We start from the raw sequence: 15,221 nt of genomic DNA on the forward strand, positions 1-15,221 counted from the left end.
TCTTTACTGACTTGGTTGAATAATGGAAAAGCCTTGCAAGTATTATAGACATAAGACAGACGTTTCTCTGCTAATTAGGTAACAAGTGTGGTCTGCCCCATGCCAAGCAAGCTGGCACCACAGTGACCATCAGCAGAGCGATAGTCTATACTATAGAGTCACTATAGAGACTATCCAGCTGCTGGCTCTTTGGACAGATGCCCTGAAGCAGCTTCAGGTGGCCACCAGTCTCAGATTATGAATGAAAGTGCCAGAAGGGAAAGGAGTCCGTACCCTCAGCAATGTACCTGCCTGTGAAATGCAGGGTCAGTGGGGGAGGCTGGTCAGGAATGTCTGATTGCGTGTTCTTCCTCCTCTGGTGCCTCCTGTATAAAATGCATTCCACCCTGCACCTGAACTATACCCTACACCCTCCAAGCCAGGGTTCCCCATTTGGCATCCCATTTTCCCAGCTACTGCGGTTCCAAAGTTACCAGCCTTTGGATCCTAATTACATGCTCTGCCCTGTTAAGTTCCCGACTCCCACTGGTTCCCCTCCAGGGGACTCCCTGCCTGGCCAAGCTCAGCCCCACTCCCTCCTGAAGCCTGCAGTGGGAGGGAAGCTGGGCTCCAGGGCTTGTCCAGTCTAGGTTGACAGTTCATTCCCAACAAGGACTGCCCTGGGGCCTCGGGCAAGTTTCTGAGGTTCTCTAAAATTTGCTTTTCTCATCCCCAAAATGGGGCTCATAATAGCCTTACTTGGTGGAGAGGAGTGAGGAGTAAGTGGAAGGAGGGGGCGGAGGTCCAGGCCAGCGCCTGCACACAAGCGCAGTTTGTAAATCGCTGGCTGTGCGGTCACACTGAGCTTTCTGGGTCTGCACTTAACTGGATCTCTCATGCCAGATTAGTCTTCCAAAGGCATGGCTGTTTGCTCCCTCCCTCCTGGGCAGGCAGATCCTGGGGTCTCCCTTCCCTGCAGTCTTTCTGCTCCTACCCTTGCCCATCACACTCTCTAAGCTGGCGCCCTGTGCCTCACCCTTGGCTGGTGGCAGGCAGGGCTCTCGGCCGGTGCGTTCTCAGCCTGGCATGCTCTAGCCCCACCACTTATTTGCTAAGTTCCTGTCTTTAGTTTTTGATAAAAGTTCCTTTTGGAAGATGTGGACCTTTATAGGCTAAGGTGACTACAAAGGAATCCAATGTGAATGTCATGACCAGATGCCCTGGTGGCAATAATTGTCCCAGTTCTGGAAACCAGGTGGAAGGTAACAGCAGGCAGGATGAAGTGAGAAAACTTAGGGGGCAAGCTTGGAGACCACACAAGGTCCCTGGAACTCCTTCAGCTCTGGAGAGTCCATATCTGGAGAAGAGGGAGATGAGGCTAGAAGCTGAAGTCTCCCATGTTTACTGTGTCTTTTCCCCCATTTTATGATGCTGTTTCTGGGGCCTTGCTGACCCTGGAGTGACGGCCCCTCTCAGGCTAGGCAGTTCCTAGGGACAGAAAACAGTCTGTCCTTGAGCACACTTTTCAAATAAAAACCAGCCAATCCAGAGTTTGCACCCCAGTCTTTATTAGGCTCTTACATTCCTGGCAACTAACCACCTGCCTCAATCACCCCAAGGCCAGGTGCCAGACAACTAGGGTTAGCCCCTACAGAACAGAACTCGCTAAAACAATGCAAACTGGACAACTCAAGGCCTGCTTACCCTGCCTTGCCGACACTGTGCCGCAGAAACCACAATTTAGGCTCTCATCCACCTCTTCCTCCTCTCCTGCTACCCCTGCACTGATCCCAAGCTTCCTTGTGTATGCCCCCCACCCCCCGGGGACATGGTGTGCACCAGCGCCTGGGCACAGCAACCGTCTGCTGGCCTGTTGGTCTTCCTGAATCACACGTTGCCCACTGATACACTAGATTCTAAAACCCCTTGGAGACCACAGCATTATCTAGGGCTTCTGTCTGGTGCCCAGACCCCCACCACATCAGAAGTGGCAGGCTGGAAGCTGATGACAGCAGTATCACTGCTGCTGCTGCTATTGATGATGACAAAAAGGGCTAGTAGTCCCAAGGGCTTAAATTGTCCTAGGCACTGCGCCAAGTGCTTTGATAGAGATTATCCATTAGTGATGCCCCAACAAACAGGGAGATTATAAAAGCCACGGGTTCAGTTCTATCACTTCAGCCTGACCTTTCTTTGGATACTAATATTTACACCTAGGGGCTGTGTGTTGGTAAAATATATCTAAAGAGTATCACATGAAGTATCATATTAAGTTCTACCTTGAAAGTTAATGGTATGGATTGTTTTTGCTCTACCTGAGCCCCAGCCTCAGCCCTTTTCAATTTTTTATTTTCAGACAGGGTCTCATTAAGTTGCCCAAGCTGGCCTCAAACTTGGGTTCTTCCTGCCTCAGGCTGCTCAGTTGCTGAGATTACAGGTGTGTGCCACTGTGCCCAGCTTGACAAATTTTTAAATGAACAAGACCCAGTTTTCTGCTTTCTACCTTGATGCTTTGGAAAATAGTTTTGAAAAAAAAGCTCTAAGCTTCCTATGTCAGTCAATCATGTGAGATGGTCACTGGTTCTGGGCTTCCAACGCTACCTCAGGGTCAGCCTCAGCCCCACTCACCAGTCATGCCTCTTTCCTGTACCTGGCCAGCTTCCTTTCCTCAGAAGAATGTGTGCATGTGCCAGGGGGCCAAGGGGAATGACTGGGGGCAGGACTGGTAAGAAGGGATTCGAACTCGCTGGCTGCCCTGTAAGAGGCAAAGCCACGGTGCCTGTCTCTCCTGGAGAGATGAGACTTGCAAAAATGCTGTGATAAAGAAGTCTCCAGAGAGCTGCTTTGTTGACAAGAGGGCATGATTTTCATTCCAAGCCTGTCCCTAGTGCTGCCTTGTCTCCCGACAAGCTAAGGTCGGGTGGAGGTGTCCTAACGCTGATGGGGTATCAGAAAGGCCCTAAAGGAAGAAAGAGCCAGACATCATTTCAACATGGCTGTCACCGTGCCTTGGAGAATGCCCTCAAAGCAGGATGAATGGAGTGAAGCTGGTGCCAGGCCACGTCAAGGCAGAGTGAAAGGATCACCAGGGCAGGGGAGAGGAAGACCATGGGCACCAGGTTTGCACAGTTCCTTTAGAGAGGAGCCATTAGAGGACTCTGATGCCCCAGCTCCCTCCCTCCCTCCCTCCCTCCCTCCCTCCTGGGGCCTGGTGCTCAGTGTCCCTAGGGCTCCACATCTGCATTCAAGCCACCTATGGCTCTGAGGGAGAAGAGAAGGAGGGACTCCCAAATTGTAAAATCCTGTCTTAAACTTCACTGTTACTACTCCCAGTTGTTTAAGACTCGTTGACCAGACTGTCTGTCTGGGTACTATTCCTTGTCATTTGTTATTATCTCCTTGCCTGAGGTGTTTTTTTTTTTTTTTTTTTTTTTTAATATATATATTTTTTAGTCATTGATGGACCTTTATTTTATTCATTTATCTATAAGCGGTGCTGAGAATTGAACCCAGTGCCTCACACGTGCAAGGAGAGCGCTCCACCATTGAGCCACAACCCCATCCCTTGACTGAGTTCTTCATCTTCTCTGGGAAGTTCTTCTTAGTCTCACTTGCTCATTCCTATCTTGCTTAACCTTCCTGGACTTAATGTCTTGTCCTCAAGACTTATAAAACTTTCCAGCACCTGCCTACAAGATTCTGATTTCACTCTGTGGGATCTGTTGTGCCATGTTTTATTCTAATCCCTTTATAACACTAACACAACCAATGGCTGCACTTTTCTATTTCTTGACTTCTTAAAAAAAATTCTAAGAGTTCCAATTCTCTACCAATTAATTTCTTACAATTCACATTTAAATTAATAATTCTCCAAATGACTATATGTTGAAAGAAGGTAAATGGCAATGACTCATGTCATATGCATTGAGTATTTAAATTAGATTTAGAGAACAGTATAAAAGACCTTAAAACAATGAAGACATACAATGTTCATGGAATGGAGCACTCCACCATTAAGGTTCCAATTCTCTTCAAATTGATTGATAGCTTTAGTACAGTCCCAATCAAAATTCCAGCTAGTTGTATTGGGGGGGGTGGGAGGGAAGTGGGAAAGTTCTCTGACTCATGAAAGGGAGAAATCTATTCAAAAGAAGCTAGTTTTAACTGCCAATCAAAAATGAAAATATGGCAAGTTATCTTTCTTTGATTTTTACAGATGTCAATAATTTACCTTATTATAATTTATGCAACAGAACACATCTGAATACTATAATATCAACTAAGTTGGAGTGTAATTTTGTGAAAAATTATTCAGAGTTTAACAAAAAAGGATTTGAATATTTAAACCAGATTTGATGAGTTCTTTAAAAGTCAAAAATTGAAAACTTGTTATAATCTTTCAAACCAGAAGTTTAAAAGCCCCTGAACTGCATGATAGATGTACAGGAATTCTCTGTTACTACTTTTCCTTTTCTTTTTTTATACTAAGGATTTAACCCAGGGGTGCTTTACTACTGAGCCACATTTCCAGCCCATTTTTATTTTTTATTTTGTTGCTTAGGGCCTCACTAAGTTGCTGAGGCTGGCTTTGAACTTGTGATCCTCCTGCCTCAACCTTCTGAGTCATTAGGATTACAGGTGTGCACCACTACAACCAGCTGTACTACTTTTTCTGTAAAAAATTTCTAAATTATTCATCCCCACGGAGATTTAAATTTAAGGACCTTGCAGGTAAGATATCATTGATTTGGTTAGAGAAACTACTTGGTTGCCTTGTATGGCTGACCTTGATGAAGCCTGCTGGATGGAAAGTTAGCAAAGGATATCACAGCAGGGACACTCTTCAGTGAAACAACAGCCAAATGGCAAACACAGATGCTGAATCAACACCTCATCTGCAGAATTATGCCTAGACTTGCTATTGCTGTTGATTTAGGTTCAACAGTGACTAATTACCAAAGATCTTTTATGTAAATACTTGACAACAAAACCCAAGCAAAATCTTTAAAATGTTGGGTACCTTTATTGACCTTCATGATTTATCCTAGAACAATTATACTGCTGACATTTGCACAGAAAATACAAAAGCAGTGATGGGTGAAGCCCTTGGTAGCACGAACAGAGGCAGTAGATACACATAGGATAGGACAGAGATTCATTTAAGAATGTTCTTGATGAAACAGGTGAATTAATTTTATTAAATCTCTAACCTTATGCCCCATCTTTTTAATATTCTGTGTAACAAAATAGAAGTACAGATAAAGCACTTCTGCTTTACTAGAGCAAGATGGTTATCTTGAGGAAAACCATTTGTGACATTACTTGAGTCACAAGTTGAATATGCCTTTTTTTTTTTTTTTTTTTTTTTAAGGGAATACCATTTTTACTTGAAAGAACAACTGATAGACTCTGATTATTCAGACTTGGGTATGTGTCTGCCAGTTTCTCAAAAAAGAATGCAGTAAGCCTGTCCTGTCAAGGAAGCAACTAATAGTATTTGTTAGCAATAGTAAAATTTGAACTTTCAAGAGAAAATGAGAATTTTGAATAACTTGTATCTGTCATTGAGAGCTTAATAGCTTCCCAAACCATAAAGACTTTTTTGATAGGAACAGCAATGATATTAATTAATGCATTTTTTTCATGCAAGCTAATGAAATGTGTCAACATTTGGAAGAACTACTAAATTTGATAAAACAATATTTTCCAAATGTCCAATAAAAAATAATACAAACTCATGCATAGGTAGAAGTGCTATTGAGCCAGGTGTGGTGGAGCAGGCCTATAATCCTAGCAGCTCAAGAGGCTGAGGCAGGAGGATTGCAAATTTAAGGCCAGCCTCGGCAACTTAGCAAGGCCCTAAGCAACTTAGTGAGACCCTGTCTCAAAAAATAAAAAACGGCTATTGATGTAGCTCAGTGGTAGTGCCCTTGGGTTCAATCCCAGGTACCAAAAAAAAAAAAAAAAAAAAAAAAAAATGCTATTGAAAGCACAGACAGTGCATGAATAATATGATTCTGCAACCTGTACACTCAGAAAAATGAGAAATTATATCCCATATGATTCAAATGTATGGCATATCAAAGTCATTGTACTGTCATGTATAACTAATTAAAACAAATAAAAAAATTAAAAAAAAGAAAAGAAAAAGAAAGTGCAGACAGGAAGACTGCAGGAGGAATTCTGAACTTCCAAGAATCTGCTCTTCCATAAAGCAGTGAGAACACTAGTGAAACTGTCAAAATCAACTTTTTTTTTAGTTAATCTTGAAATTTCAGTTTCAAGTTTCTCTGGAAATCCATGAAGGCTTGTAAAGACCTGAGGAGTGTTTATTTAAGAAAAATGGCTTCCTCTCACTAAGATAGCAAGCATCATGGCATTTAAACTTGCCTCTAGCTCCACAGAAAACCGACAGCCACTTGCGCCTATGTGTCTAGCAAGAGGCCAGCGAGGGTGGAGGCCAGGGGCCTGTCTACTCCCTCAGACACCCGGGTGGACCCAGCTCCACCACTTATTACCAGCTTCCTAAACTCAGCCAATGACCTGCTTTCTGCCTCTCCTCATCTGCGAGGGTAAACGATGACAGGACCTAGCCCAGGGCTGCTGGAGGAGCAGAGGAGGGTCAGGTGCGAGAACGTGCCTACCACGCGGTGAGGCCACACTGGTGGAGCTGCTCACTTGTATCATTATGGGCTCATCTACGGAGACCAGAAATTCTCGGAGGTATTGTAAATCCCAGCTTCTACATCCTGTAGATTTTTAATGCATCTCTCCCTTGTCTTTTCCTAGAACACTCTTATTTCAAGGCCCTTAAATATTTGTTCAACAGATAATGACTTCTGGATTTGACAAGTTTTTACATAGGGAATTTCTGATCATATGATTGTCACTTACATGGATCCAGCAAGTAAATATCCATGGCTGACCTTACCTGGCACTGAAAGCTGTTCTTTTAAGAGGGGAGAATATTTATCTTAAAATAGGTCTTCTCAAATAGCACAGAAAGTCCTTCCACCTCCACTTAGAGCCACTGGTGGGCCAGACACGAGGAACCTCACCTTAACATGCCATAAGAAAACCAGAGTCATTGGGGGTGAGAACCCTGGAACCAGGCTCCTGAGCCTGTGAATCTACCGCCTGCCCCCTGGTAGCAATGCACATGTTCACTGTAAAAATAAGGTACCTTACCTAACACATTCCTTCACAGTGCTACACAAGGTGCTTTTGACCCCTTCAACAGTTGTCACTGTCCATTCTCTTGTGTATATTTTCAAGGTCATCTAATGATGATTTTATTTCTCTGGAGGTTTATATAGGTCTAGGGCCTTGTGGATCAAGAGAGTTTATGAAGCATCTTAGAAAATAATGAAAATAGCTGCACTCGAAAGGCCACCTTTTCTCCTCCTGTCTGGCGCCTCCTGGCAGTGTCTAACCTGCCTAGGTCTCTCCCATCTCAAGTCAAACCAAACCAAACCAAAATGCTCGTTTAGCTACCTGTTCTCCCATCCAGCAGGTAGCCATGCTGTGGGAAGAGCAGTACATACTTATTAGCACCGTATTCTCACTTCCCACCCACTCCGCAGTTCACTCCAGTGTGGCCTATGCCTATCAATCCACAGAAACACATAGCCCTTGGCCTCCACGCCACCACATCCAGCATCCTGTTTTCACTTCTCTCACTTGACAAATCTGCAGCCCAGGGCCCTGTTGGCCTCTTTCCAAGCCTCTCGCACATTTCCTCATTCCCTGTACCCCCCGCAGTTCCTATGCTAACAAAGAGGGTGTAACTTTCCACACCTTTCAGCTACACAGATGCATAGTACATCTATAACTCACAGGTTTGTGGGTTTATATGTTTGCTTTTTCTTACTGTTCACATTGTTTTAGGATTTCCTTTTTCATTTCATATTATATCCCAGATGATCTATAAAAACAGGAGATACGTTTCTAGCTCAATGATTTTTAAACTTTTGTATACAAATGAGTCTATACTCAGACATCAATGAGTTTTAACACATTAAAGTCATTACAGTTTTGGAAATTAGAAAGAAAACCTAGATTGTGCACTGGGGTCCTCTTGAGACTTTCCAGTGGAGCAGGACCAGTCATGGTGGATGTGCAGATGTACAGATTTTAGCTCAACGTGAGGCAAAGGGAGCATAATGACCCTGGCCTCTGGCTCCCCCGGAGAGCCACATCATTAAGCAGCTAACTGAAAACATTTTTTTAATCTCTGTTTCAGGTCTAGATATTACATTAAAAAAACATATTTTGTATTGGTAAGCAAAATGAAGTGTGACTCTAATGTCCTGACACTAATTCTGATGTCTCCTTCATCGTTGTCACCTTGAGAGGTGACAACAGTACTACTGCTTAAATGGTTCTTGAAAATTTTCCTTTAGCCTAAACATCTGTTTAAGCATTTATTTTTTCCCTCCATTTCCAATAGACGGTTATAAAAGTATTTCCTGCCCTGGTAAAAGCTGAATAAAACCTAGCCCCTACTGATCGGCTACTTTTCTGACCCTCTACAGTGCACTGTGAGGATCCTTTGTGAGACACAACCCACCATCTGCTGAACCTGAGTTGCAGTTCCAAACAACAGATCCTTTCTTGAGTCTTCCCAACTATACCTCTTCTAGGAATCTTCCGAAAATTCTACTTATCACAACAAATGTTTTCAAACATTAACCTCTTTTTTTAAAAAAATATTTTTTTTAGTTGTAGATGGACATAATATCTTTATGTGGTGCTGAGGAATCAAACCCAGTGCCTGACACAAGTGAGGCAGGTACTCTACCACTGAGCTATAGCCCCAGCCCAAACATTAACCTCTTAAAATGAAAATACATGCAGAGTAGCAGCAAGTCCAGAGAACTGAAGGAAGACCTTGATATCTGATTGTGTAGACTAGATTATAGTTGCTTTCACAGGGAAATTTCCACAAAACTGAATTCCTATCACTAACCAGAAAAGTTGTACCAACGAAATGTCCCGTACAATACAAAACCAAAGGATCAATATGACAATAAAACCCAGAGCAAACAGAAAAGCCAAAAAAGATGACACAGGAAGAGGGGAAAGCAGACCTGGGGGCGACCTCCGGACACAATGACAAAGAGCTACTGAATCCAGTCATTAAAACATTAACTGAAGAGCGCTGACAGCCAGGCACAAGGCAGTGTCTTGCTGCGGTTAGCAGTGGCCTGGGTGAGATGGCCAGCCAGGTCTACCTTAAGGGGTGGCCACAGTGGTCCTCAGGTACAGAAGCCTGTTTTTTTTATAGTCTGCGGCTAAGAATGATCTTTATATTTTCAATATTTGGAAAAAAAAAGTAATGACATAAAAATTATGACATTCTAGTTTTAGTATCCACAAACAGTTCTGTGGGAACACAGCCATGTTCCCGACAGCTACTGTGTTACAGAGGCAGGACCAGAGACTGAAACCTGCACGGGTGGCCTGCCAAGCCTGCGAGGCTTCCTATCCTCCCCTTTACAAAGAAAGTCTGCGACCCCTGTTCTAAATCAGAGTCGACCACCATTTGCATTCTGTGTGACCTCGGGCTGGTCTCTCCTTAGGAGGGTGGCCAGGTCCCCTCTGCAGGTGGGATTCAGAGCCTGTGCCACCGGGCAGGAGGAGTGAGCAGGAGTGCCCACTGGTGCCACCTGCAGTCCAGGATGGAGATGGCATGCGGGAGGCGGCCTGTGAGTCGCTGGGTGGATCTCAGCAGGCCTCCTTGTGGGGGCTCCTATATAACTATCGCACACAACTGATGTCATCATGAACAAATCCTTGGCTGTCACCCACTTTTTAAACTGACAGACCTCAACTTCCAACAAATACATTTTCCCACATCCACATTTATAGTGAATACTCCCCCACAACAGAAGAACCTTCCAGTGTTCACTTCAGGATTCACTGAAGGAAAGCAAGTCACATATCCACTCCACAACAAGGAGGACAATGAGTCAGCTCTTTCTGGGTCTCCGAAGGGAAAACAAGGCCTAGCCTGTCATCTGAGGATCCAGACAGCTCCGGGGAGTGGTCCTTCCAACACCTCACGGGCTGCGCACATTAGCTTCTGTGCATTAGGAGGAAGGTTTTCCACGGTGAGAAAATCCACTCCAAAAGAATGAAAATAAATGAGTGGGGTTGTTGATTCTGCTGGCTCCAACCCAGGACAGCTCAGCCCAGAGCTTCTCACCATGAGCCTCTGTGCCCAGCTTCCCATCCAGGGAGATGGGTGGAGGCTTGTGGTGAAGAGCTTTTATGAGATCCAAAGGACGTGCAGTCTGCATCTCTGCTCTCTGCAGTGTGGTATGGCCTCAAACACAGCCACCTGCGCTGCCACCCCGGGGCCCTCCTGCTGCCCCCTCCATTGCAAGGTAGAGTCTGGTTCCTTTCCAGCTGGGGCCGGGCTTGCTGTGTGCTTCTGCAGAATGCACAAGCGCTATTCTGAGACCACTGAGCCCAGAGAGGACCAGAAGGGCTCACTTCTTCCCTGGTGGAACCCAGCCTGACTGGACCACTGAGTGACAGCTAGTACCTGGAGAAACACCTCAGAGGCGAGGGTCAGCCTGAACATCAAAGGCAGCCATGTAGGACCCTACGTGAGCCACCCAGCTGGACCTCAGCCACCCCACAGGACTGAGGACAACAAGGCAGAAGTGGAAACTTCAGTTCTGAGCAACTGTTCAAGGAAGACCCAGGATAGTTTGGTATGAGTTTTCTACATGGTGAAAAGAGTCTCCAACTTACTTCATCATCATCATCTTCATCATCATCAGACTCAAGAACGCCATCAAGCAGCTCTTCTATAGAGGAAAAAAAAATAATATATATATGAAAAAATATCAATGAATAGCCACAAACAGTGGGCGACTTGGCCAACACAATTCTTCAGGCACCACAGAGACCAGTGAGCACCATCAAGAGAATGAGTGCTGGGCTCAACCATTTCTCATTGTAATCATTTCAGACACCGTTTGACATTTTCCTCAGAGATTTTAAATAAATCTCTCCATTTTTACCAGAACATATTTAGAGTAGCATGAGGAAAATCCCAAGCCAGCATATAATTTGAGGAACCTTCAGGGAAGGGAAGTAAACTAATATTTACCACCAGGCATGGCAGCGGGCACCCCGACACTGAATCCTCACAACCCCCTTACAGCGAGAGGTGGAGGCACAGAGGGGAAGTAGAAACCGCATCTACTTCTGTGTACAGGTGGGGTGGTGGCTGTGGCAGGGAGGGTTCCCAGAGGCTCACTGCTACATCCTTAGTGTTCACAAACAAGCCTGGATTCATAGCATAACTGAGCCAGAGAAAGAATGGACCATTTTACCATATGTAAAATGGGGATCCTACCACCTCCTTCTTAGGTGAAGCATCTGGCCCAGGTACACAGCAGGCATTACATAGATGCAGGTTCCGTCCTCCATGATGCCTTCCCTGGTGCCCTCACTGAGCCCATCATCTCTCCCTCCCTGAACATGATCTGAATTTCACCTGGAACTCCTGCCGGCACTCACCCTATGGGTGATCCTGTCTCTTAATGAATGGACAGTTACTGACAGCAGGTGTCCTTTGACCCTACTCTACTGGGTCCTGAGTATCTGGGGATGGAGCACCTGACTTCCTCCTCCCTGCGCTCCTGCTGCACCTTCCTTGTTAGCACTGGTTTGGTGAAAGTAAAGAAAGCCTGAGAAAAGAAAGGAAGGAAGGAGAAAGAAGGCGTCAAAGGCCATACTTAGAGGTGGCCTTAGCAAGGGGCCTGACAGAGGCACCTACATTAATCAAACACCAAGCCACGGCCTAGGAGAGCGTCACCAACATCCTGACAGTCTCACTTACTCAAAGTGAGGTCTCCGCTGACCTCACTGGTCTGTGGCCAGCAGGACACCAAATCTGTCCCCACCTTGATGAGGTTTGCATGTCTCTACACCCATCCCAAGCCACACCACTGTCACAGAATGCCAGTGAGTTCAGAAAGCTACTTTGCAGACATAAAGCTGTTAAGCCATTCTGCATTTTGGCTGAATTTAATTATTAATTTAATTATCTGACTTCTCTTCCCTTCTCAGACACAGCATATTCCATTCCATCTGCAGGAAATGCCTTTCAAAATGGCGGTGCTTCTATGGTCACCAATTACAAACCCCTCAGGTTCTCTGTGGAAAAGTCAAGTAGTCCAACACACTCCCTGCTATCCTTCTTGGCCCAGCCTCTCTTCCCTTAACCCACAATCTCTTCATCTATTGGCTCAGACTCTTCCCACCACCCAGAACAGGGCTGGTCCCATGTACTAGAAGACCTGGGTCTGGGCTCCTCCACCATTCACTCCTGAGTCGGTGCACAGCCACGCTGCCCTCCCCAGTGCTGCTCTACTTTCTCCTGCCCGTGGACCAGGCTAGCACAGCTGTTTCTCTGCCATGACTGGCTAGAGTCTGCCAGCTCCCTTGCAGAGGGCTGGAACTGTGGTCTAGGCCCATGCCAGGGATAAACCTCCATACTGCTGTTGGCTATAGCTCTGCTTGTCACTGTCACCAAGCTGGAATTTTCCTTTAGGCCTCACCAGACTAGTCTCTTCCCATCTATGGGGTTGGGCTCTTAGATACTCTAAAATATACCCACAACTTTGTACTTGAAGATCTTAAAACTTCACTGGAAAAATAACACTGGTGGGCTGATAGCTACGGGCTCGAATGTATGAAAACCCACTCCTGTGCTTTTAAGTTTACTAAAATAAAATAAGGAAGTCTCTAAATAAAGATAATGGTAATGTCATTTCATGGTGGTGGTTGTTTTTCCTTGCAGTGCTGGGGACTGAACTCAGGGCCTCTGCATGCCAGGCAAGCACTCTACCGCTGGGACACACCGCCAGTCCTTCACATATCTTAAACTAGGAAGGTGGCCGCAATCCACACTCTGTTAGTTTCCATGTGAGTAGAAACACTGAGCAGAAGTTCTCTAGTTCCATTATTGTCTTGACTGGATGCTGGTGGCATGTGTCATAAGGTGTGGGTGTGTGCTTTTGAATCTAGTTTCAAACTAGCAGACTCCTGGGTAGTCATCTCTGGGTTCTGCCTCCATAAAGAACAACTTGGATACTTTAGATGAAGAAAGAAATATTTTAGGTCCCTTATTTGAACAGGAACTTGCTGAACTTTGGGGTAGGTATTTCCCAAGCCTTCCAGAATCCCCAGGGCTATCCAGCTGTAGTTCTGTCCACGACAACTTCTTGCCAGAGTGGTTCCTTACAAAGATGTGAACTGTCTCCTCCCTCATGGCAGCCTGGCATGTTGAGCCAGGGCAGTTTTACATAAGGGAAAGTTGACTCTTATGCCAGGAAGCAAATGGAGCCTGCATCCTGCTTCTTGGCTTCCAGGAAGACTGGCAAGAAGATGGATGTGCATTTGTCTCAACGACTCAAACACAGGCAGCCTTAAGAAGATTCCAACCCAAATGTGACCTTGAAGTTGCAGAGAACTCCTGGCCTGAGAGGGAGGACTTGGTGCCACTAATGACCAAGAAGCAGACGGGCAACAACTACCCACCTCAGTGGCAGCCCACCCAGAGAAGGCGGGAAGCAACCTTAGCCGAGACTCGGGCAGGCTCCTTCACCTTGTATCTGTTTCATCACACCAGCTTGGGCTCGGAGTCAGAACTGAAGTCCCTGGAGAAAATGAAGCTCTATTCTCTGCCCACCTGAATTTGGGATGAGTTATACTTGCTCCATAAGAACCAAAGAGGAGGACATTCAAACAGGATGGGCAGGTAACCCACAGCTCCCTGGCCACTCACTCCTATGGCCTCTTCTCTGCCTGGCAGCAGGCTCCTCTTGGCTGCCCTGGTACCACCTGTCCCTCGATGCCCTCTCTCTCCTGTGGGGATTCTAATTTAACTGGTGTGGGTGCAGCAAATCTGCCCAGGTGCTGTGAGGCTTGAACCGGGAGCAGAGTCATGGCACCTGCGGGCTTCTGGCGTTTCCCTAGAGCTTGGCTCTGGTCACGCAGTGACTTGTGAGGAGAAGGGAGACCCTGGCTTACCTTTTGCTCATGTTTACTTGCATTGCTAGGTGTCAGGGAAGGGCACGCAGAGAGTCAGAGGGGACAAACTGCCCCCAATGCTGGCAGCACCAAGGGCCTCTGTTGAAGAGTCCACACCAAGAGCTCCTCCCCCACCCCATCCAAGGCTCCCCTGGCCTTCCTCTCCTGCTTATGATGGGACATGTGGCTGTGGTAATAGAAGCAGCTCAACAGAAAGGGGACCTTGCTTCTAGATGAAAATCATACATCACCTGGACTGAATGGATCACCAAGGGAGGCGTGTACTGCACTATCTGACCCCAGGACCTGGGGAAGTCACCCTTTGGGGGCAGAACTTAGGAGGGGAAAGGGAGAGGCCCATAAAGAGAACTTACAAGGTTAGGGAAGGGTTTCTGAAATTGCTTTTAACTTCTTTTTGTTGACTACAGGCCCTAAAGCTTGATAAGAGACTGTTAATCTTTGGACACTCTGGCCTTGACTACTGGCTACACGTGAGTTCACCTCCCCACTTCCCTAAAGGCCAATGACTTCCAAGGAACCCCAAGCCCCACTAAGAGAGCCCAACATCCTTCTGACACATGCAAACAGTTCAAAAGCGAGGCGTAGGATCTTGCATTAAACTGACCAGAATTGAGCTGCTTGATGATGAACTCTATCTGGCGGATCATCTCAGCATTGCCTTCTTTGATGAAGCAGCGCAGGATGTCTTCCATCCCCTAGAAGCACAATGCACACAATGCTTTAGTGTTTTCAGTAGGGCAGTTTCATCTCATCCAAAAAAGAATTTCTCTTTTTTTGGGGGGAAGAAGATACGTACAATAAAAATCCTCTGCTTACTACTAAATATTCTTTTTGTTCCTTTTATAAGTCACAGTGAGATTTTCTTCTTGGTTGACTGTCTGACTTCAAAATAACATTATAATGTATTTAGCTTAAAAACAATTGTAAAATTTCCCTGCATAGTACTGCCTTGAGTTTTGGCAATTTGTTGAGAGGTGATTTCTTTCCTGTGTTTTCCTCTATTTCTTCAATGTCTTCTGGATTTTAGGGCCAAATATGGCTTTCAAAAAGTGGAACATTTGTTTAGAGAAGTAAATGAACAAACAGAAACTCTTTAAATAGCCTTCATTCTTTTTCTATCATAAGAATTATAGTTCTACGCTACATCATTATGTTATTGTAATTTTTTT

General features: G+C 45.5%; 1 protein-coding gene across 2 annotated transcripts in view; it reads right to left on the reverse strand.

Moving 5' to 3' along the window:
- Positions 1-15,221, reverse strand: part of Armc9 (armadillo repeat containing 9) — a 120,956-nt gene that overhangs the window by 42,948 nt on the left and 62,787 nt on the right. For both annotated transcript variants that reach the window (XM_076865630.2, XM_076865631.2), the window contains exons 18-19: positions 14,657-14,747; positions 10,741-10,796 (exon numbers count right to left, since the gene is read on the reverse strand). In XM_076865630.2, the coding sequence (XP_076721745.1) occupies positions 10,741-10,796; positions 14,657-14,747 (147 nt within the window). The remainder of the gene's footprint in view (positions 1-10,740; positions 10,797-14,656; positions 14,748-15,221) is intronic.

This window comes from Callospermophilus lateralis, chromosome 9, assembly GCF_048772815.1.
Source record: "Callospermophilus lateralis isolate mCalLat2 chromosome 9, mCalLat2.hap1, whole genome shotgun sequence".
NCBI classification, from domain to species: Eukaryota; Metazoa; Chordata; class Mammalia; order Rodentia; family Sciuridae; genus Callospermophilus; species Callospermophilus lateralis.